This window comes from Agelaius phoeniceus, chromosome 6, assembly GCF_051311805.1.
Source record: "Agelaius phoeniceus isolate bAgePho1 chromosome 6, bAgePho1.hap1, whole genome shotgun sequence".
NCBI lineage: Eukaryota > Metazoa > Chordata > Aves > Passeriformes > Icteridae > Agelaius > Agelaius phoeniceus.
This window is the reverse complement of record NC_135270.1, coordinates 5363046-5384364: the sequence shown is the minus strand read 5'-3', so window position 1 is coordinate 5384364 and position 21319 is coordinate 5363046. Positions and strand designations below refer to the sequence as shown.

Sequence of the window (21319 nt, the reverse complement as noted above, 5' to 3'; positions counted from 1 at the left end):
TTGCTTTAATGCCATTTACTTTAGCTTTAATTTCTTTACGTACCATATGTTCTTGTGCTGCAGGTCCTATTTACAGTGTAAAAAAGTGAGGGCTAAACCATCAGAATCAAACAGCTTATATGTCATAAACCACCAATGTGCTGAGCCTTTGAGGCACTTAAACAAAAGTAGCCCCTAATAATGTCACTTAATAGAGGCAGAGTCTGTAAATAAGGAACTGCCTTGTGCAAGTCCCGGTGATAAAAAGCTGAGATACAAATCCATATCTCAGCAACACCGTGCTGGTGATCAATCAGCTCCCACTAATGCTGCCAGCCTGGCTGCTGGGCCAGTGTTTGCCTTGTGCTGCAGCAAAATGAGCCTTGCCACGGAGATGGCATCTCCTCATCCTGTGGGAGCTCCAGAGCCAACAGAATTCCCAAGATAATGCACCTTGCTGTGTTTGCACAGTGCTGGTAACTCTTCAACAGCTCTTGGCTAATGCAGTAAGAATATGATGTGGGCACTAAGGATAACATAATGTCAAAGCAAAGGGCACAGAATCATAATCACAGGGTGTGAATACACTCTGCAAGACACTGAAAAGAGATTTGGTATTTCAGAGCACTCAGTACTGTTGGATAGTCATTTTAAGGTATCCTAAATAGCAATTAAAAATAAACCTAATGAAAACACCACTTATTTTCCCTTTGCTCTAAGTATCTTAATGTTTACACTCATGGTTTAGTAGTTCACTGAGTAAGTTTCAGTAGTTGCTGATATGGAGAATGAGTAAGGTGATTTCTTGCTCCTCCTTAGCTCCAAGTGTTCTAGAGGCTCCAGAGAAAGTCATGCCATAATTCTAACCAGCAGCTGTGCTGAAAGCTTGTGGGAGAGGAGAGCTCATTTGGCATATTTGTTGGTTTGCAGATGGCTCTATATCCCACTACAGAGAGTTCATGACTCATGCTTACCTTGAATTTTCTGAGACGTTGTTTTAAATCAAAATTCTGATCTGTCAAAACTAAATTGTTCAAGGGAAAAGAAACACAAAGGATTTTATCAGTCTAATTCCCAATATTTCCAGGATTTCTTCTGCTCAAGTGGCTTGGCCTTTGTACCTTTGCAGTTTTGGTTTGGTGATACTTCAAGAACATAGAAGTAGCCACATTTTATGATTCTGCTATTCCTCTGCTCAAAGTTCAGTAACAACTTCTGGGAAGCTGCTCAGGATGGTGAAACCAACTCCTTGGGACTCAGCTGAAGCTTTTGAGCACAGGTCTTAGTCTGAGTGTACCAGCTGTGCAGGAGAGGTTCAGGTCCATCCTGATGGAGCTGGCAGACAGGATTCCTTAGCCCTGAGGATATTATTTATCAGCCCTGATCTCCCAGGCTGAACTGCAGATCTGTGAGCACAGGGCACACCAGTGATGGTGATGGGTTCTGTGTTAGAACCAGGGTCTGCACTCACAGGGTTTTGTGCTCTCACACTTTTGGGTGACCCTGTTACATCACCTGTTACCTGGAGAAGAAAACTAAACCCTTCTTAATTATTGCTGTCAGAAAGGTCTCTGCAAACTGTTAAGTAATCTTTGATGGATTTGTAATCAATATTTTCTTCTAAAAATCTAAGGCTAATAAGAGTCTGGACTGATCAATCACAGGCATATTCTGAATTTTTGTTCAGGAGTTTCTAATGTAGCTAGGAGATTTGGGTCTGGAAGTTTTGGCCTAAGAACATGAACCAGTTAGTTTTAATTTTAACAGATAATAGTTTTAGAAAAGGACAGATGACTCATAATTTAAATTTAGGGTTGCAGCTAGATGTTTTAGAAAATAGATACATAGCTTTTCCAGCTGATTGAGATCTGTGTGTTTAGCAATATGATCTAGACATCAGCATTAAATATTTACAGCAGTAAACAATGCGTGCAAGTGTTTGGATTATTCAACGCAGTTGAAAACTTTTGGAACAGGTAGAAAATGATACTAAGAGAAATCAGATATTTTTCTCATATTTGACTATCAGATATTTTTCTCATATTTGACTATCAGGTATTTTTCTCATATTTGACAGATAGTTTTCTCAGATATTTGACTCTATAGACATCTCTGATATGAAAACCTTTCCTGTTAAGCTGTGGGTGTAGTGATCAAACCTTTAAAGTTCCATGTAGTCAAGCTCAGGACAGCAGTAGTTACTCCTACATTACACAAAGTTTAGAAGGAGCAGCACTGATGAAACCCCAACCATTGAAATAACCAATGAGTGCTCTGACAAGTCACTGTAACAGCTTACCCACGTTTTTGTTCCAGAACAACACCCAACTGCTCTGCTTTCATGGCAGAGAAAAATATCTTAAAATGTCTTAGGAGTTCAAGCCTAAGTTAATATTCCTTAGTTCCCCTGTGGTGTGTGAGTTAACACTGCAGGTTATGTGATTTTAATATTGGTTAATATTTAATTTCAGAACTTAGGCAAGTCTTCATATCTTATCTTTTTAGAAATCTTCTATTAAAATTACAAATGTCATTGTAGAGAGAATGAATTCATAATATAAATATGTAATCACAATGAATTTGATTTCTTTATAAAAACACATTAGAGTTTCACTCTCATCCTCTCTAATAACAACCTGGACCAACATCATAATGTCTTCTTTTTAAAATGTGCATTTAAACAAACTGGGTCAAGTACATTATGTCTTATTCATAAGCAGCTTAAACTGTTCAGCAAGTAGAGGGAAAATGCTAAACTCTTTGGAAGTACCTATAAATTTAAGAACATTTATAACTTTATAAATTTATAAATTTAAGGTAAATTAATTCTGTTATATTAAGAAATAGTAAATTCCAGGTCATTCTGCCTTTTAAGGATACATAGATGATGTTGATTTAACATCTGCTATACTGTTTAAATTCCAGTGTGGTTGCTACCATTTCATAGCTTTTTTCAGCACAAAAAAGTAAATATAAATTCTTACCCTGATTCTGAAAATGTTGAGCTAATTAATGTAGTTGGGTTTTATACAGATGGCAGCCTTAATATGAAAAACATTTATGATAAAACTACAGAAACAGTGCCTGGAGCAACTGGATCATTAAAAGAAGTATTTGTTAAGCATTATTCAGTCTTGGTTCTGAATTAATAAATAAAGGATTAAGGAGTAGTTATGTGAGACTTTAAGTATAGAGTGATAAAACAAACTCCTGCATTTCTATGGTGTATATTTTATCCTAACTAGATGCAATTTACTTAAATAAGGCAATTTAATCAGTATTTAGTAAATTTGTCATTTGATATTGTAGAATCTTTCATCATATTTCACTTTAATCAAGAAAGGTAACACCTGTGGTTTATTCACAAAAGCTCCTTTTGTTAAATGAACACCCGCAGGCCATGAAGCAATTACATTTGTTGCTTGTACCAAAGTGGGAGGCACTTAAATAGACCTTAGTAGGGATAGATGAGAACTTGCAGACTTTATTCTTTTGTCCAGCACTGAGATTAGTTCTTATCATAGCTCAAGAAGGAAGCCTCTGAACTGAAAAGATGGGAATTATTTAAAGTTCTTCTTAAGTTGGAAACTTTGATATTGCTGGAGGTGATGTGAATACCTGTGACCTTACAAAAGTTCAAACATCTACTCCCAGCTGATTGTATGTGCTGATGTTTTTGGAGATTGCAAGACATTCATGTTTACAAGTGCCCTAAAATCACTAGCAAAAGCTCTCTCAAAACAAAAACCCTGAATCACAGTAGCCTGTTTTCAGTTAGTTGGGTTTGGGGGTATTTTTGAGGCAGATAATTTAGTTCTGATAGCTTTATTTGCAATACATTAGTTTTCTAATATGTCAGTTAATGCAGCACAGCGTTCTTGTCTCTTGGGTTTGAAGAAAATTGAATAATCAAAGAAAAAAAGTTTGGCATCATGTAAAGAGACCAAAAGAATATAATTATTTGGTGATTCCCTCCCTTTAAGTAAATTAATGTTTTATGTTCGTGAGTATGCATCAAACACCTGCCCTGTATTTCAGTTCTGCTACTTTAACTGCACCACTGAGTAAACTCCAACAGCTCTGCAAATTTTGCCAGTTTGTCTCAGTGAAAGATGTTTATTTGGGATGAAAAAGAATGAACTACTGCCTCCAGCTCGGTTGTTCCCAGGGATAGTCTTGTTCTTCTGGTCTAGAGCCTGGGGAGGGAGCAGAGGGGTGTCTGATGGTGCCTTTCATTGTCCCACTTTGAAGCAGCACTGCAGATAACCGGTTCTGCCTGAGAACAAGGGAGGTAAATCCTGGGATAATCTGCACAGAACGGGGGCACAGGGGCTGCTGGGGCAGAGGGAGTTGCCTGCAGACAGTCAGAGACAGCATTTCACAGCAGCCTGCACTGCTCAGGAGCTGCTGCTTCTGCAGTCCCACTCATTCTGTGAAAATTCAGCTGCTGGGTGTGTGAGACTTTCCCATCTTTAGTTCTGGCCTGTGTGTAGGCAGTTCAGAGATGCTGCCCAGCCCAGGGCAATGCTTTTACCCCTCATCAGTGGGAGTTTGCAGTCACTATCCCTCTGTGTAGTGGGAGCTGTGATTTCAGTGGCACTTCTTGGATGCAGTTAACTTTCTCTAAGAGGTCCAGTGCCTGTAGATTTCCAAAATGCAACCCTGTGAGCTGTCACACAGGTGGCTTTCCCTCTGCCTTGGGGTTTTTGGCAGCAGCAGCACATTGCTGTGCAGTTAATACATTCTTACTAAAAATACAGGTTTTTAACAGCCAATTTTTTTTTTTCTTTGGTGAATATTATTCCCAGCTAGTGTGCTTGCAGAGCTTTGCAGTGTTTCAGATTGGGTCCTGGCCTCTGATACTCCCAAATGAACTATTGCCTGTGAGTAATCCCACTGAGATCAGTGATGTGGTGTAGACATGGCTTGGTGCATAGAGGATTCTGGCACTGGTCTTTATTTCAAAGGGGTTTATACTACTTTTGGGTTTTGGGTTTTTTTAAATTAATGATTATGGCATGTCACTGGTATTTGGTTTTACATTTTCCTGTAATTCTTGTGATTTTTCATGTGAAGTGCCTAGATGATGGACAGACACTCTACAAAGGTGCATTATCCCTAGATGAATCACACATTGTGACAGTACTCTTAATGCCAAATTCAGAGGTGTAGGGCCCAGTCTTACCTTCCAGGGAGAAATGCAAAAATTACCTTAAGTGGTGAATTTCAGGATGTAGGAAGACACTTTACTGCAAATGTTCTACCTGGAATGCAAAACGTGAATATCTTGACTAGACAAATAATTATTCCTAGTACTGGAAGTAGTTTATACCATAGCAGGCAAAAGCAATTTATTTTATTTTTTTGTAATTTTGGAGCTTGGTGAAAAAATATGGGAAGTGTTTTAGAAAGCTTTTGGATATACTTGAGTCACGAATGGTTCTTTATTTCACACACTAAAAGATGAGCATCACATTCTGCCTGTGAACTGGGAGAAGTGAGAAAGCACAGGGACCACAACAGCACAAGGGGAGCTGGCAGGGAAACAGGAGCACATTGCAAGAAGTCATAGTTTTGCAGCAGCATGAAATGTTAGCATGGCTTTTCTCAGTAATTCCAGCTTGTCCTATTTGTGTGTTTGCTGAGGGAGTCTGTCACAGTGGCAGCAGTTTGGTGGCTGACTTGTTATTCCAGTATGTGCTGGAGTTTGCACCAGGAAGGTCAGGTGCTGCCTTGTACTGTTATTTGCACATGGGAAACAAACTCATGTGTGAGTGTGGACACAGGGAGTGCTTTGGGTGAATCCACTGAACTAAGTGACCACAAACATCCAGCTGCCCTGCTGGACATCCTAAACAGGCTGTGCTCCATGGAGTCTTTGAGGAAAACAGCACTGACAGCACATGCTCAGACAGAGACCTATCAAAAACACAAGATGCATATTCTACACAGGTTGTTTGACTCCAGATAGAAGCTTTTGAAAATGTATAAATTGACTTCTGGTTGGTTTTCTTGTTTGCAAAGCTGCTTGGGCAGGAGGAGGGCCAAAGTCATGTAGCTGGAACCAGCTGGCCTTCCCAGAGGAAACCCTTTGGTGCATGTGCCAGGAATCTGATCAGTGTACCAAGCAACAAAGGTGGCAGACAAGCTGAACAGGGAATTCCTGTCTGGAAGGACTGGGAGAACAAGCTTGGCTCAAGTAGTGGAACAGTTAAAAACAAAGGAGGTGGCATTCCTTTATACCTGGGGCAGGAGATGGTACCAGTGGGTTTCAGAAGGGCTTAGGCATTGCTGGGCACCTTCTAAAATGCTGAGGGCAGGCTTTGTGCCCTCTGACACACCTCCAGCACCTTTCCTGGTAGCACAGAAACACAGGGCTGCTTGGGAGGGATGGCCAGGCTCACAGATGCTTTCTGCAGTGTGTTTCATGCTGCCCAAGTGACCTGTTGTGTCTCAGTCCACAGCTGGCACATTTGCCATGGCTCAGCAGAGGGGCTCTGGCAGCAGTGTGCCAGACTGGGATGCTGCTCTGGTGACAGGCACGTGGCAGCATGGCTAAACAAGAGCCTCACATGAAAGCCCAGGTTCCCAGGGATGTTACCTGGCCAGAGACCTACAAGCATCACCTGCAGTTTGCTCCAGTGGGGGACCTGCATTTGTTCTTACTGGTTTACAACCTGCCTTTACTCTAGAGTATTTCACTTTGTTTAATCTGCTACCCATGAACTGTTTCTTATGTAGACTATTGTGTTAACAGTGCATGGCTCAATTCTAAAACATTCATGCTACTTGTACTTTGAGTTTCACTTGAAATTGTTTGTTTATTTATTTAGTTTGTTTCCATATGTTTTTCCTCTGAATTGTGGTCATAGTAATGTTTCAAGTAGATACTTCATAGTAATGTTTCAAGTGGATACTTGGTTTTGGAAAAATAAATGTTTAAAGTCCATATTAAATATTCTCTAGATTGAGAATATGTTGCTTCATTTAAATTTTCAGCCTGGTTTAAAATTTAGAAACAAGACCCAATTAGAAATGTAATTATTAAGTATTTTATTTGGTGACTTGAAAGAGGTTATTTGTATCTGAAACATTTTTAAGAAAACATTACAAAATAGTATTGTATGTTCCAAGTAGATATCTTAGTTTAAGACTTTCAGGAGCAACTTTTTCGCATATGAAAGCTTCATACTCTCATTTAGGTAACTATTACAGCTATGTTGGTATTTCTCATTTTGTCATTGAGTCAGCCAGTGAATGCCATGAATCTGTGGTATGTAATATAGTTAATGCATAATATATATGGGCAATGAAAGGTCTTTGTCATATAGTATAAGGTCACCATCATTAATTTTCAAATTATAAAAAGGGATTTGCTGTTTTGTGATCATCATTATTGCAATATAATGTGTTGTGGATTCTGCCTGCACATAGAATGAACTGTGATCTTAATTAGAACTTTGACAAGCCTACTCCGATAAAATGATGAGATTATTCGTAATTGATGTCACAATCAATTACCAGTTAGTTCATCATGAATCTACTAACAGGTCTAGCCTTGGTGCTGGCCCCAGGATGTTGATGAGTGTGTGGCTGCCCTGTTCATGCTGTTACTGCGACAGGAGGGCAGATTTTCAGTCAACATCCTAATGACCTCTTTTGAAGTCTATTAAATTAATGACCCTGTCACATTGGTCTAACCTCTTGCATCTTCATTTTGGGTTTTTTGTTGCAAACCATTGGTTTTTGAGCACATGATAGAACAGATACTTTGGAACACTCCTTCTCATCCCTCTAAATCTGGCAGTGGGTCTTATAGACTCAATAAAATTTAGTTCATTACACAGTCATGAAATACAGAGCACAGAAATCAGGAAAAACACTGTAAGGCAAACTGTGCTTAACACCATTCTGTTCTGGTTTCTTTTTACATTTCAATCTTGCTTATAGGTGCCTAAAGGACATGTCTGGTTAGAAGGTGATAATCTCAGGAATTCTACAGATTCCAGGTGCTATGGACCTGTTCCTTATGGGCTGATAAGAGGACGCATTTGTCTTAAGGTATGTGAATTTCTGCTATCTAAAAACACTTGCATTAATACATTTTTAATGAGTGGGTGTTAGGTACTGAAACTTGCCTCCCCAGCTGCCTGGCCACAGCAAATGTAAAGGAAAGCATGAACACTCCACCACCTGCTGTAAAAGGATAAATCAACAGTGACGGGTTTTTTGGAGGGAGGACTTTGGAGCAGCACTGAGCATTTTTCACTGCTATGAAAATGGAATGAAAATGGAATGCTTGTTTTGCAAGCAAATCCAAACATGATAAAACCACAAATGTACACACATACGCTCTACTGCACAGATGTACATTTCATCCTTACTTCAATTCTCTCTCAGCAAAATGATTCTTCACTGTTGTAGCTCTGTGGTCCAAAAAACAAAATGGAGGAAAAGATTCTCTTTCCAGGACTTGCACATGTAGCCTGGCCTTGCTGCTTTTTAAACTAAAAAAATGCTTTAAATGAATATCGCACTGTATAAACCATCACGTTTTTTTTCTCCTTTTGCTTCAACAATTCTACAACTTCATTTCACACTGAATTATTTTTTGATATTATCTGCGTTATGAATTTACTCATTTATCAAAAAGAAGAAATATAACACAATTTCCTCTCCATAAAATGTTTAATCTAAGAAATAGGGGAGTGTGTATTACACACTTATGCACCTGCTTTTGGAAAGCTGGATTTAAAGTTGTGCATTCAGAACAATAAAAAAGGTTTTTTCCATATACTTCAACACATCCACAAACCCATAATTTAGCACACCTGTATTACACAGGGAAGATTAGATCTTTCCAATTAGCAAAGCCTTATATCCTTAATTTACAGTATTTATGAACACAATTTGGGACTTTTCAAAAAAAACCCCTTGGAGCTATTGAGCACAATCAGTAATTGCTTTCTAAGCCTCAGACAACAGGGCCCCCTCAGCCCTACTGGCAAATTTTGGGTGACCTCTGTTCCTCCTGGCTCACATTTGCTCTGAGTTCTTCCCTGGTGTTTACTCAGGGCTCTGCCCCTTCTCCTGCTGTCTGCCTTGCCCTGGACACCAGAGGGGAAAAGGCTGGTTCCCAACAGGGCTATTTTTATGACCCAAGGTTTAGCTTGAATTATTGACTGCTAAGAGACAAAGGATGCTAATCTGCTGACAGTCCTCTAATGAGAATGTGGCAGTAATAATGCAACTGAAAAAAGCACTTCTCCAAGCTGGTGCACAGGTAGAGAAAAGCTGCTGCTGTTTGCTGCTTTAATGTTAGCAAATACTGGATATATCAAGAACCTGTGTGTATGGACAGCCAGAATCAGTCACAGTATCTCTCCACAGCAATAGATTTTGTGTCCAGCTTGTGCCCTGACAAGGAAGGTGTTTGAAAGGCCTTAATGAAGTGAATGACAGGACTGAACCCTACGCCAACTCTGTACAATGAGTGGAACTCACAGATAATTCACATTGAAGCACTGCTTTAGGACTCCTGAACACTGTCTGTTAAAAAAATATTATGCAATCACTTGATACTTAATCAAAATAATTTAACCAGATTTCACAGGCAGTTGTTTAATGACAATGGCATAGAGTAGTGAGTATTCAAGTTTTTGTGGGATTTAAGTATATGGTGCCTAACAAAAGCAAAAATTAATTTGTTCTTCAAATGAGTGTTTCTAACAGGTTCTTTATGATACCTCATAAGTGATGTTGCTCCTGTGTGCTGCTGCTGCACACTGCAGTGCAGGGCAGCAGGTACAGCCTGCACAGGGCTGGCTGGCCGGTGGCCAGGAAACCTCTGAGTGCTTTTAGTGCAGCCTGCTGCAGCTTTGGCTTCTCTGCCATCCAACACTTTTTACTGCCTTCAGAATGGAAGTTTTTGTGTCTTTGAATTACAGTGGATTTTGGAGGAGCAGATGTAACAGTGCCTTTCAGTGCTGTTACTTTTTTAGGAATGGACACAAAAAAACCCAAATATAATTTGGAAGTCAGGGATTTCAACAGAAGAGAGTGAGTTTAGCCAGCCTAACTGGCTGCATTTGTTTAGCCAACCTATTCTTGGCAAAACATGAATGTTTATCTGAAGTTTAGACCAAGGGTTCTCAGTCAGTGTTGGTGCAAGCAGTTTTTAACCCTTACAGAAATACCAACACCTGATTCTTGTCCTGCCACTCCAAACACAAGGTCATGCCATAAAGGGCTCCTGAAATCAAAGCAGCTGCAAATTCAGGAAAAGCACTGGGAATCCCACTTAGAACTCATGCTTCATCCTGTCCTAGGTAGGATATCCTGTGCATTCCCTGGATTTAGGCTCCATGTCACAACTAGACCTGTGGTGTATCTTCAAAAGAGCTAGTTAGCCCCATTTATGCCCCATCCATCAGATCAAATCTATCTATGTAGGCCAAAGCAGAGAGGGCAAAGAGCTGCTAATTGGAAGAGCCAGTCTGAATGAGCAAGTCACAGTCAACTTCTGTCAGAACTTTAAAGACAGAGTGGCATGTCTTTGTTTTACAGAGGAGAGCTTTCCATCTCTTTCCAAGCACCAGTATTGTTTCTCAGGTTCTCCCTGCATGCAGGCTAGATAAAACATCATTTTCATTCTAACTCTACCACTAAGATTACTGTGACAAATTTCAAACTACACTGTCAAAGCAACCTTTAAAGCTAATTTGATTACTTTCACTGAAAGAAAGTCAAGTTGCAGTAGGTGTGATTTGAGTTGCCTGAAATGAGATTTGTGCTGGAGTGAACAGACTAAAAACTACCTTCTCCAGGCCTTTACTGAGATCAACTTAGATTTGTTATATGGGATATTTTTCTTTCCTTTTACTTCTGCTCGCCTTCAGGGCCAAACAAAGACTTGACACCCAGCCTGCAGCCAGCACAGGCCCTCTGGACAGCTTTGAAATCTGCAGCTCTGATGCTAACCAAGATCACAAATACCCTTCTGTTGTTGGCTTGTATCTGTATTTTTGTGAGGAACTTAAAATAGCTCACTGATCAGCACAGAGACAAGACATCACCTCTGTGGTTCTGTGTCACAGCTGTTCCTCCTGCTCCTCCCTGACTGCACATGCCAGAACCACAGGAATTGTCTGAGATCTTGCACAAGAGCCTTTTCCTGATGCACAGCCCTTGGGGTCCTGAGTATGATTGTCCTTCTGCCTTCCTGATGGGGCACAGTGCTGCCAGGGGCTGCAGAGGGCACAGCCCCAGCCAGGAGAGAGCTGCTGCTGCTGCTGCTGCTGCTGCTCCTGCCAGGCCTGTCCTGAGCTGCCTCAGCCTCTCCTGGCACAGCCTTTGGTGCTGGGGACACATCACAGGGGTAGAAATAACTGAGCCTTTGCCTGTGCTTCCTCTTTTAAACGAGACAATTACTCTTTCACTCCACACAGGGAGCAGCAAAGGCTCCTTCTTCTGTGCTCTGGCTGCTCCATGAACTCAGGGTTGCTCTTAGGTTGCTGTTCTTATACCTTAAGATCAAATTCTAAGGAAAAATAAGTGAGATAAGCAAAATACTGACAGATGCTTTGGGAACAAGGTAGCAGCCCACCTTTCACTGTCTAGGCTGCTTCATCCTGGGCAGGGGCTGTGCAAGTTTTATGGGCTTAGAATCACAGAGGGCATTGATTGTTCAGCCTCATCTTTCCCTTCTTCCTGCTGAGCCCCTTGTGCCATCTTTGAAAGAGACACGGACATTCAAGGGAGACAAAGGACAATGAATAAATGAATGTCCTTGCTTTCCTGTTGCTTTTTTTTTTTTTTGCATCCAAGACCATCCTACATGTAATTAATGACTGTGTAGAGCAAAGTACTCCTGGGAGCATTCAGTACATGAACAGCTCCACAGGTAATTTCTGGAGAGAAGATTTGTTTATTGGCCAGCTTCACTCTCTGACACCTGTACTTGGTGATGAGTTGTGCTCTTTTGGAAATAACTGTCCCTTCTCAGAGGAGCTTCATCCAGACCCTGGGTGGTGGAAGGCACTCCACCCCTTCATTCCTGATTAAGTTTGTTTAAGTTTACCTGTAGCCAACAGATCTTTTTTTTTTTTCCAAGGTTTGGTATTTCCAGTTCAAAGGCCCATCTTGAAAATACAAATAAAATAAAAATACACCTCACCACAGGGAGGTCCATGTGTGTGGTACTTTTTTTCTCCTAGATGGACCAAAAACCACATACCTGGTCTTTAAAGTCATGAAGAGCTTTACAAGCTAGAAAACACTGAATTGGGAAGATGCTCTTTAGGAACATATTTATTTCCAAGGGTGAAAAAAGCAATGGAATACATGAGGCTCTCCATAGCAAAGCATATCTCTTGTATCAATGGTAAGATTCACACTATGGAACGATTCCCTGTAATACACAGGATTTATTACTCCCAGTTAGAGAAGCACATCAGTGAGCAAAGTTCTTCACCAAAGAGAGAAAAAATGATGATGTTTATGAAACGATTCCAATAACAAATGAAAACACTGAACTTTGGATTGTGATTAAATCTCTTGTAACTGTTCTTTATTTTACAGATATGGCCTCTGAATGACTTTGGATTTCTACGTGCAAGCCCCAATGGCCACAGATTTCTTGATGATTAAAAGACTTATGTACTATTGACAGTTTTCATAGTATTTTCTACTAAAATGAATGGAACTATTTTTGCTTAGAATAAACACAAATAATTCTTGACAAAGATATCTCTTTCTGAGATTACACCTAACTTCACAGTGGGAATGATACACTTGTGTCATCAACAAAAAATTATGTGCCTGCCATCAGCAGGTGGTGCCAGGGCTGGCACTGAATGCAGCACCAGTGGGGTTCCAGACCTGCTGGTGGGGTTTCCTCTGACTGCCCAGTGGGGTCAGAGCACAGCTTCCTCCTTAGCTGTCCTCTCAGGAATGATGACTCCATTTGTTCTGACACGGAGAGCCTCAGCCCAGCACGTGCTCCTGCTCCAGGTGATGCCACTGTCATGGGCAGGCACAGCCACTGCTTCCAGCTGCCAGCCTCTGCCTCCTCCTCCTAGGCCCCAGCCCTTGAAAGGATTTCATGAACTTAAATATTTAGCTTACAAATGGAAAATGTTCCTGTTTCCCACTGCTGAACTTTGCTCTTCATTATCTTCAAAGTGTTCTCACATCTGTGCCTCCTGATTGAATTTTGTCATCTGAGCTGTTACAAGGATTTAACCCGAGAAGAAGGGCCCAAGAGCTGCTTCAGACTGAAATTGGAAAAAGCTACTCTGTTGTTTGCTGGGGAAGAAACCTTTAGATCAGGAGATGCATTGCAGTTGTACAAACTCCTGTTCTGGGTTGGAGGTGTTGAGTAATGAGCTCTTCAGCTGCAGAAGGAGAATCCCAGCCTCATGTCTGCAGAGCTGTGTGAGCAAAGGGGCACTTGACATTTTTAACCCTGAATTAACTTGTTCTTGTAGTGCCCCCCTTTTCTTTAACATACGTTTCTTTAGCAGATTCTGTCACTTGTTTGTCCAGTCTTTTGAAAAGTTTGTAACACTCAATGTGCTTCACTGAAACAATCACTGCAGGATCTCGATAACAAGTGAACATGTGTCACAACAAACCAAAGATACATCTTTGGTTTCACTCTTGGAGACACTGTAATTCCCACCACATCGACAGGACAGAGTGTAGAGTTGTTCATCTGCCAAAAAAGAAAACAAAAACACCTTTAGTGCTGGAGAAGAGTCAAGAATTTATTTGGAATTTTCTTCACAAACTGCTCTTAGTAACAAATAACCTTCCACTGCTGGGTTATAAGTATCAGTAGCTGTGCTACCATTTGTAGCTCAAAAAAAAAATCTCAAAATGTTTCAGTGATTGAGGTGTTCTTACACTAAACAACGATGGCCAATGGAGTCTCTTCAAAAAAAAAACCAAAAAAACCCCAAAAACTGCAGTAATAACAAGGTGCACAGTCTGATGATACTAAAAGAAAAATCTAAGTGGTGTTAGTCATATAGATCAAGGATGCTTCCAAAACAGGCTGCTAACCCTGGTTAGGAACCAAAACAAAAAAAAAAAAAAAAAAAAAAGGAAAGGGGGATTTTTACCCTCACAACTTAAAAAAAAAAAGTTAAAAAATAAAAATAAATATCAGCCATTTATCCCAAAAAGCAATTAAACAAGAAAAGCCTGAGCAATAGACAGGAGGGAAGGAACAGTGGCAGATGAAAAAAGAAACACAGGCATTCTACCATCGCAGGAAGGGCAAGAAGATGCACAAGAGATATGGGAAAAATCTATGTACTCTCAATGATACAAGAGGAGAGCTGGGTGAAAAGTGGTACTGCAAGTGAGGGTGGGGAGAAATGCAGATGGAATGGAAAACAAATGTAACAGAAAATTAAGTTCTAATCCAGGTAATCTCAGAGAGCAAAACAGCTTTGTCCCAGGAAATACAGCAAAACCAGCACTTAAAGTAAGGAAACAATGGTGCAAGATTCAGAAAAAAAGAGAAAAGATTAAGAGGGACAAAGAAAAGCATTAGGAGCCAGCAGCAAGGCACTCATACCTTCATTCCAGGACATGTCCTCAAGATAAATCTGTTCATGAAGTGGCCATTCTTTTGTCAGGTTATCTTCTGTAAAGCAAACATGACAGATGCTCAATCTTTGCTGAGAAATTAATGGGTTTATTATATACCTAGCAGTCAATGTGGCCCCTACCAGAGTCCTGCCTAGACCACTGTATCACTTCAAAATGGACTTCTCTAAAATTTGAGTTTTCCATAGATCTGCATAAGCTGGAACATGTTCTTTTGTAGGCAGGAGAAATAAATGGTGACAACAAATTACTGAATTAAGACCCTTAAACCAGCACTTGTGTGAAATTAGGGGCAAACTTCTGTTTTGATGTAGGTGCCTTTCAAAAGCTGGCTGTAGCTCTAACTCTACGAGCTGAAATGGTGAAGGTGAACCTGTACTTTTCACAGATTTGTGGGACCTCTCAAGATCACCTATCAAAGCCTCCTGCACCCACAGGGCAGCTGGAACAAGCTGACCAGGATTTTAAATATCTCCACAAATGGAGGCATCTCAGTATCTCTCAGGCAACCCCATTCCTGGAGAAGGAAGAAGGAGAAGCCAAATAAAAACCTTCCAATAAGCACCAAGGGCATGCTGTGTGTGAGAACACCACTAGATTCTTGCAAAGAAATAAATCCTGCAGAAGAAATAAGTCCTGTAAAAAACACTTGGAGGGGAAGACCAGTCCAAGTGCTCTTTTATGAGAAAGAGTCTCTGAGCACAGAAAGAAAGTCAAGTTCTGGCCTGTACCTGAGAGATCTGTTGCCATTTGATCCTCCAGACTCTTCCAACATTGAGTCCAGCATGAAATGAAAAGTGTACAACATCTACAGGTAACAAAAAACTGAGTCAGACAACTTCTTCCAGAGCTTCCTACTTGGAATTAATGAAGCAGGATTTCTCTCGAAACTTTTATAGGATTGGTGGTGGAGGTCTGGGTCATGCCTCACTGCTAGAAAGTACAAAAAGGGCAGATAAGCCACCTGAAGAGAGCTGGTACAATGCAAATTCATGAGCTTACCATACTTAAGTAAAGTAACTGTGAATCCTAGAACCACAGCATCATTTATGCTGGAAAACACCTTTGAGATCATTGAGTCCAACCATTCAAGTAATGAAGAAGCAGCTGAGGAAAAGTCTGCTCTCTCTTCTATTCCAAACATGGCATAATACGAAGCCCAGGGAGCAGAATTTCAACAAAGCTTTTCTAATTCATCCCTGCAATTGTAATTTTGAAAATAAAAAAAGTTTTTAAAAAAATCAATGGGCAAAAATAATCCTCCTCACAATTCCCAGGCTGAACAGAGATTGTTATTCTCCATCTGATGCTCAGATCCTGAAGGATCAGGCACAGCATCTCCAGCAGAGCAAGGCAGGGATTGTCCTGCTCTGCTCTAAGCTGGGGTGGCCTCACCTCGAGTGCTGGGGCAGTTTTGGGAGCCACAACATAAAAAAGAGATGATGCCATTAGAGACCATCCCAAGGAGGCCATGGGGAAGGGGAAGGGCCCTGAGGGGGAGGAGTGTGAGGAGCTGCTGAGGGCACTGGGCCTGTTCAGCCTGAAGGAGACTGAGGTCAGACCTCATGGTGGCCTTCAGCATCCTCACCAGGGCAGGGCAGGTTCAGGCCCTGATCTCTGCTCTGTGGGACAGGGACAGCACTCAGGGAATGGCTGCAGCTGAGGCACTGGGTCTGTTCAGGCCCTGATCTCTGCTCTGTGGGACAGGGACAGCACTCAGGGAATGGCTGGAGCTGAGGCACTGGGTCTGTTCAGGCCCTGATCTCTGCTCTGTGGGACAGGGACAGCACTCAGGGAATGGCTGGAGCTGAGGCACTGGGTCTGTTCAGGCCCTGATCTCTGCTCTGTGGGACAGGGACAGCACTCAGGGAATGGCTGGAGCTGAGGCACTGGGTCTGTTCAGGCCCTGATCTCTGCTCTGTGGGACAGGGACAGCACTCAGGGAATGGCTGGAGCTGAGGCACTGGGTCTGTTCAGGCCCTGATCTCTGCTCTGTGGGACAGGGACAGCACTCAGGGAATGGCTGGAGCTGAGGCACTGGGTCTGTTCAGGCCCTGATCTCTGCTCTGTGGGACAGGGACAGCACTCAGGGAATGGCTGGAGCTGAGGCACTGGGTCTGTTCAGGCCCTGATCTCTGCTCTGTGGGACAGGGACAGCACTCAGGGAATGGCTGGAGCCGAGGCACTGGGTCTGTTCAGGCCCTGATCTCTGCTCTGTGGGACAGGGACAGCACTCAGGGAATGGCTGGAGCTGAGGCAGGGCAGGTTCAGGCCCTGATCTCTGCTCTGTGGGACAGGGACAGCACTCAGGGAATGGCTGGAGCTGAGGCAGGGCAGGTTCAGGCCCTGATCTCTGCTCTGTGGGACAGGGACAGCACTCAGGGAATGGCTGGAGCTGAGGCAGGGCAGGTTCAGGCCCTGATCTCTGCTCTGTGGGACAGGGACAGCACTCAGGGAATGGCTGGAGCTGAGGCAGGGCAGGTTCAGGCCCTGATCTCTGCTCTGTGGGACAGGGACAGCACTCAGGGAATGGCTGCAGCTGAGGCAGGGCAGGTTCAGGCCCTGATCTCTGCTCTGTGGGACAGGGACAGCACTCAGGGAATGGCTGCAGCTGAGGCAGGGCAGGTTCAGGATATCAGGAAAAGGTTCTTCCCCCAGAGGGTGTTTGGGCCCTGGCACAGCTGCTCAGGGCAGTGCTCACAGCACCAGCCTGACAGAGCTCTGGAAGGGTTTGGACAATGCTCTCAGGAACAGGGTGTGATTCTTGGGGTGTCCTGTGCACGGCCTTCACTGATCCCCCTAAGTCCCTTCCAACGCAGCATATTCTATGACTGTGATTTTATGAAGTCTGAAATCTGGTTATCTCAAAAACCAAAAATTTTCTATTAGTACTCTTGACTTCCCACATAATCCAGTACCAGCTCTTGTCAGGCAGCTTTGCACACTGCATTTATTTGCCTGGCTGGTTCAAGCAGGAGGAACATTTTCCAGAGATGAACAAAGCTTTTTTATTTTCTAGGTCTCCTACTAAACTAAAAACATTACCCGGCCTAATACACTTTGAGACAGCAGAAACAGAGGAAGCCACTTAAAAACAGAAGCACAGCCCAGTCTGAGTTTGCAAGCAGAACACCCAACCCAATGGCTCTCAGATTTCTTGTGCCCTTCCTTATTTCATCTGTTATTAAAACCATGTCTGTCACTGTTATTACAACCATGGCTCCTTGCTGGTGCTTGTCTGAAGCAAACTGGTGTCCCATTTTCCCTGCCAGCCCCAAGGAGAATGGGAATGTCCCAGTGCTGAGTTCTGTGATGTCTGCTCAGGCTGTAAAACTCTGTGTACAGAGCTGTCACTTCTGAAACCCACCCTGAACATCCAGGGGGAAATGTGAGGACCAGAACTTGTGAAACAAATTTTAATTCCCTGCAGCACAGCCTGCCTGGCTTTGCCATCTATTGGATTTGTCTGACAACAAGAGGTGAAAGGATTCTGCAGCTCCATTGTCTCAACTGCAGGATCTAAGAAAACACTGGCAGGCTCATCAGAGAGGTTTATGAGCCTGCAATTCAAAGAGATTAAAAGGAAAAATCTACTGAGATTCTTTCAGGCTACAGAACAACATTAAATAACTATTAGCAGCTTGGTTCAGTAAAGCTTTACTAGAGCCCTTGCTGGGTCATTCAGAAATTGTAAAAGAGGAAAGGTATTTAAGTTTCACTTGGAGATACAATAAATATTTCTTGGGCTATTTAAGGCTGAGTTTTAGGGAAAAGGGTTGCAAGCAGTAAATGGAAATTCAACCCTTTTAACAGTTTATGGTTATAGTAATAATAGTCATAATACTTGAAAGATTTTTCTAGCTCTTTATCAGGCATACATACTTAGGATTGATTTTTTTTTCAAATCAAACACAATTAAACTTCAAGATATGTACTGTCAGTCAAATACTGTTGACAGTATCTACTCTGCATAAAAATCACCACATACTCACTGGATGCTTTCACAAGTTAATTTTTTCAAATAGGCTGTTCAGTTTTAAAAACAATTACTTAAATTTGAGTCTTTTCAGACTCTTCTGACTTTCCTGAGTCTTTTCTTAGCTGCTGTCTCAAGTTAAAACAATCACACTTACTTTAATTTCAAATTTTAACAAAGTCACGTGAAGAATTTTCATAACAAAGAGATGCAGAAATACCAAAACAATCCTGCTGCACTTGTTGCAGATGAGATTTAACTCCAGAGAGTTCAAAGGCTTGTGCTCCATCTGAGGGGCTGCAGCCACAAATCCATGGCTGGAGAAGGAACATCCACTTCAGTCACACACAGAGCATAACCTGGCAGATCACTGCTATTGTCAGCAAAACCTGCATTAATGACCAGGTACTATGAAATGAGCTGGTTTACACTAAGTACAACTTTTTGTGTTGTTTTTTTGCCCAGAGCAGCTCAAGAATCTCCACCCTTGGAGACGCTGAAGCCAGGCTGAGCAACTCTGAGGACTGGCTTGAGGTGGGAGATTGATCTGCACAGGAAGGTTCTTCCAGCCTCTGCGATTCTCTGATTCTGTTGAGAAGTTTTTCTTCTTTCCAGCTGTGTCACAAAAGCATGAACTTATGGGGTTCAGGGGATTTCTAATGAGAAAAATGTGAAATGGGTTTTATCCACACAAAAAACTTTTGGTAATTATCAGTCATGTTTGATTTTTAATTGCATATTCATCTTTTTAAAGTGGGATATCAAACAAAGAATGGAAAAATCTAAGAAGAAAATCTAATGACAAAAAAACCAAGTCCATTCTTCATAGGTAAATTGTTATGCAGGTTTTTTTTCCCATCCCCCAAATTTTTCACAGGGACTGTAAGCAAAAGATTCACCTCCACAAAAAGGTATTCTTATATGGCAAAACAATGAATTGGAAAAAAATTCAGAAAACATACAAGAAGGCAGTTCTCATAGGATTTCCAGATCAGAAAAAGTTGGATAAGTATTTGAGTCTAACCTCTGAACAGTTTGTGGTTTGTCCCTTCCCCTTTAATTCTATGGCCTGAAGGCATCAAAAATTAGGAGATTATTGAGAAACCTTCATAGAAAAGCAGTATTAAGATATAAAAGCACATTCACTTGTAATTCTCAACAATTCTAACAAAAAGAAAAAAACCATAGAGCCCCACAGAATTTCATCTCCTTGGAACTTCTCTGGCTACTGAACTTCTGAGCCAAGTAGTTCAGATGTAGTTAGTGTAACACAAGAAGGTACAAACAAACAAACAATCTGTGAAATGAGGAAAGGACTGCAGTGCAAAAGGGTTTCCTGCTGGTGGGCAGCCACACTCACACACACACACACAGAGCCATCCTTCAGATCCTGCTCCCTGGCCTTCCTCTGCACCTTAACTTGCTGTATTCTCTCTCTCATCACTATTCCCCTTGGCTGCTGCCTCAATCCCTTTGTTTCTGTCAGCCTTTATGGCAGTGTCTACGAATTTGTCTGGAATCGTGGCTGCAGAAGCAGCTTGACAGGCATTCAGAGGAGGAGAATTTACTTCCCCATCATTTTGCTGCCAGGGAACATGCTGGAAAGAATGCAGCAGCACTGCACATGTGTGTCAGGTGTGGCTGAAGCACAGGGGGCCTGGGAATGGCACCCTCTGTGCTAAAAAAACAGAATGTCCCACCACCCAACACCTGCCTCAACAGAGGTGCAGCCTGGTTCCTTCATTTACCAAGTCTTTCATGCACAAGCTTGAGACGGCTTTTCAAAGAACTCATCTGGATGCAAAAGAATCTCAGAAAATATAGATAATCTTCAAATCACAGTCAAGACTAATTTATAGATTAAGGACATATTTGTATGTCCTTAAATCCCAAGGGACAACAAGATCCTGATGTAGTTCTCTACTCCAGTGGATGAACCTGACCCAGGCAAAATGGAACTTCATAGTCTGAATTTAAGCTTTAGGTAAAACTCACCAGATGCTGAAAAGATTCCCAACCTAATCTCTAGTATTTCCTTTTTCCTCTGCACGTACAATTTGTGAAAAGAGAAGGCACAGCCAATATTACAATGGTAAGAGTACAACAGCATGAGAGTGCTGGGCAGCAGAAATTCCTGTTCTGACATAATCTTCAAGCATTTAAAAAATAACTTTGAGATGAAAAAATTATTTAAGTCTGATCTTAATATTGTTTACATTACAAATAGAACAAGATCCAATTTTTTTCCATAAAATACTTATTCCACAACTCTGTTTTCACCCCTCCCCCTCTCTTCCCAAAGCCACATGAAGTCTGAAATACAAGGTTATTGTGGTGGTTTTGTATGGGCGGCATTCACAGAAGTGATGAGCCACGAGAAATGTCCTAGAAGTTTTGTTTTGATTCTAATTACTTTTTCTTTTGGTTACTGTTAATAAATTTTTCTTTATACCCTTGAGAAGTTTCAAGCCTACTTTACCTTTCTCCTAATCCTGTATCAAGGAAATGAGTTAATGAATCCATTAGTGATTAACCAACACTAAACCCACCCCACTCATTAGTACATAACCAGAGAAATCTCGAATTAACAAACCAAACCCACTGCAGTCCTTTTAGTGGAGAATTCCCCCTGTGTATCTCCAGCACCCTCTCTACCCTGCAGTGATGCCACGGTGCCTTTGTGTGTCTCTGAGCTGTGGGGAGTTAAAAATCAGCACGAGGGCCAGGGGCTGATGGTGTGCCAGGGCA

General features: G+C 41.8%; 2 protein-coding genes across 4 annotated transcripts in view; one reads left to right on the top strand and one right to left on the bottom strand.

The window, feature by feature from the left end:
- Positions 1–12644, top strand: part of IMMP1L (inner mitochondrial membrane peptidase subunit 1) — a 32429-nt gene extending 19785 nt beyond the window's left edge. For both annotated transcript variants that reach the window (XM_077179525.1, XM_077179524.1), the window contains exons 5-6: positions 7930–8040; positions 12559–12644. In XM_077179525.1, coding sequence (XP_077035640.1) covers positions 7930–8040; positions 12559–12627 — 180 coding nt within the window. In that variant the 3' untranslated portion in view covers positions 12628–12644. The remainder of the gene's footprint in view (positions 1–7929; positions 8041–12558) is intronic.
- The window catches only part of DNAJC24 (DnaJ heat shock protein family (Hsp40) member C24), a 35043-nt gene continuing 25999 nt past the window's right edge, over positions 12276–21319 (bottom strand). For both annotated transcript variants that reach the window (XM_077179526.1, XM_054634795.2), the window contains exons 4-5: positions 14564–14632; positions 12276–13693 (exon numbers count right to left, since the gene is read on the bottom strand). In XM_077179526.1, the coding sequence (XP_077035641.1) occupies positions 13569–13693; positions 14564–14632 (194 nt within the window). In that variant the 3' untranslated portion in view covers positions 12276–13568. The remainder of the gene's footprint in view (positions 13694–14563; positions 14633–21319) is intronic.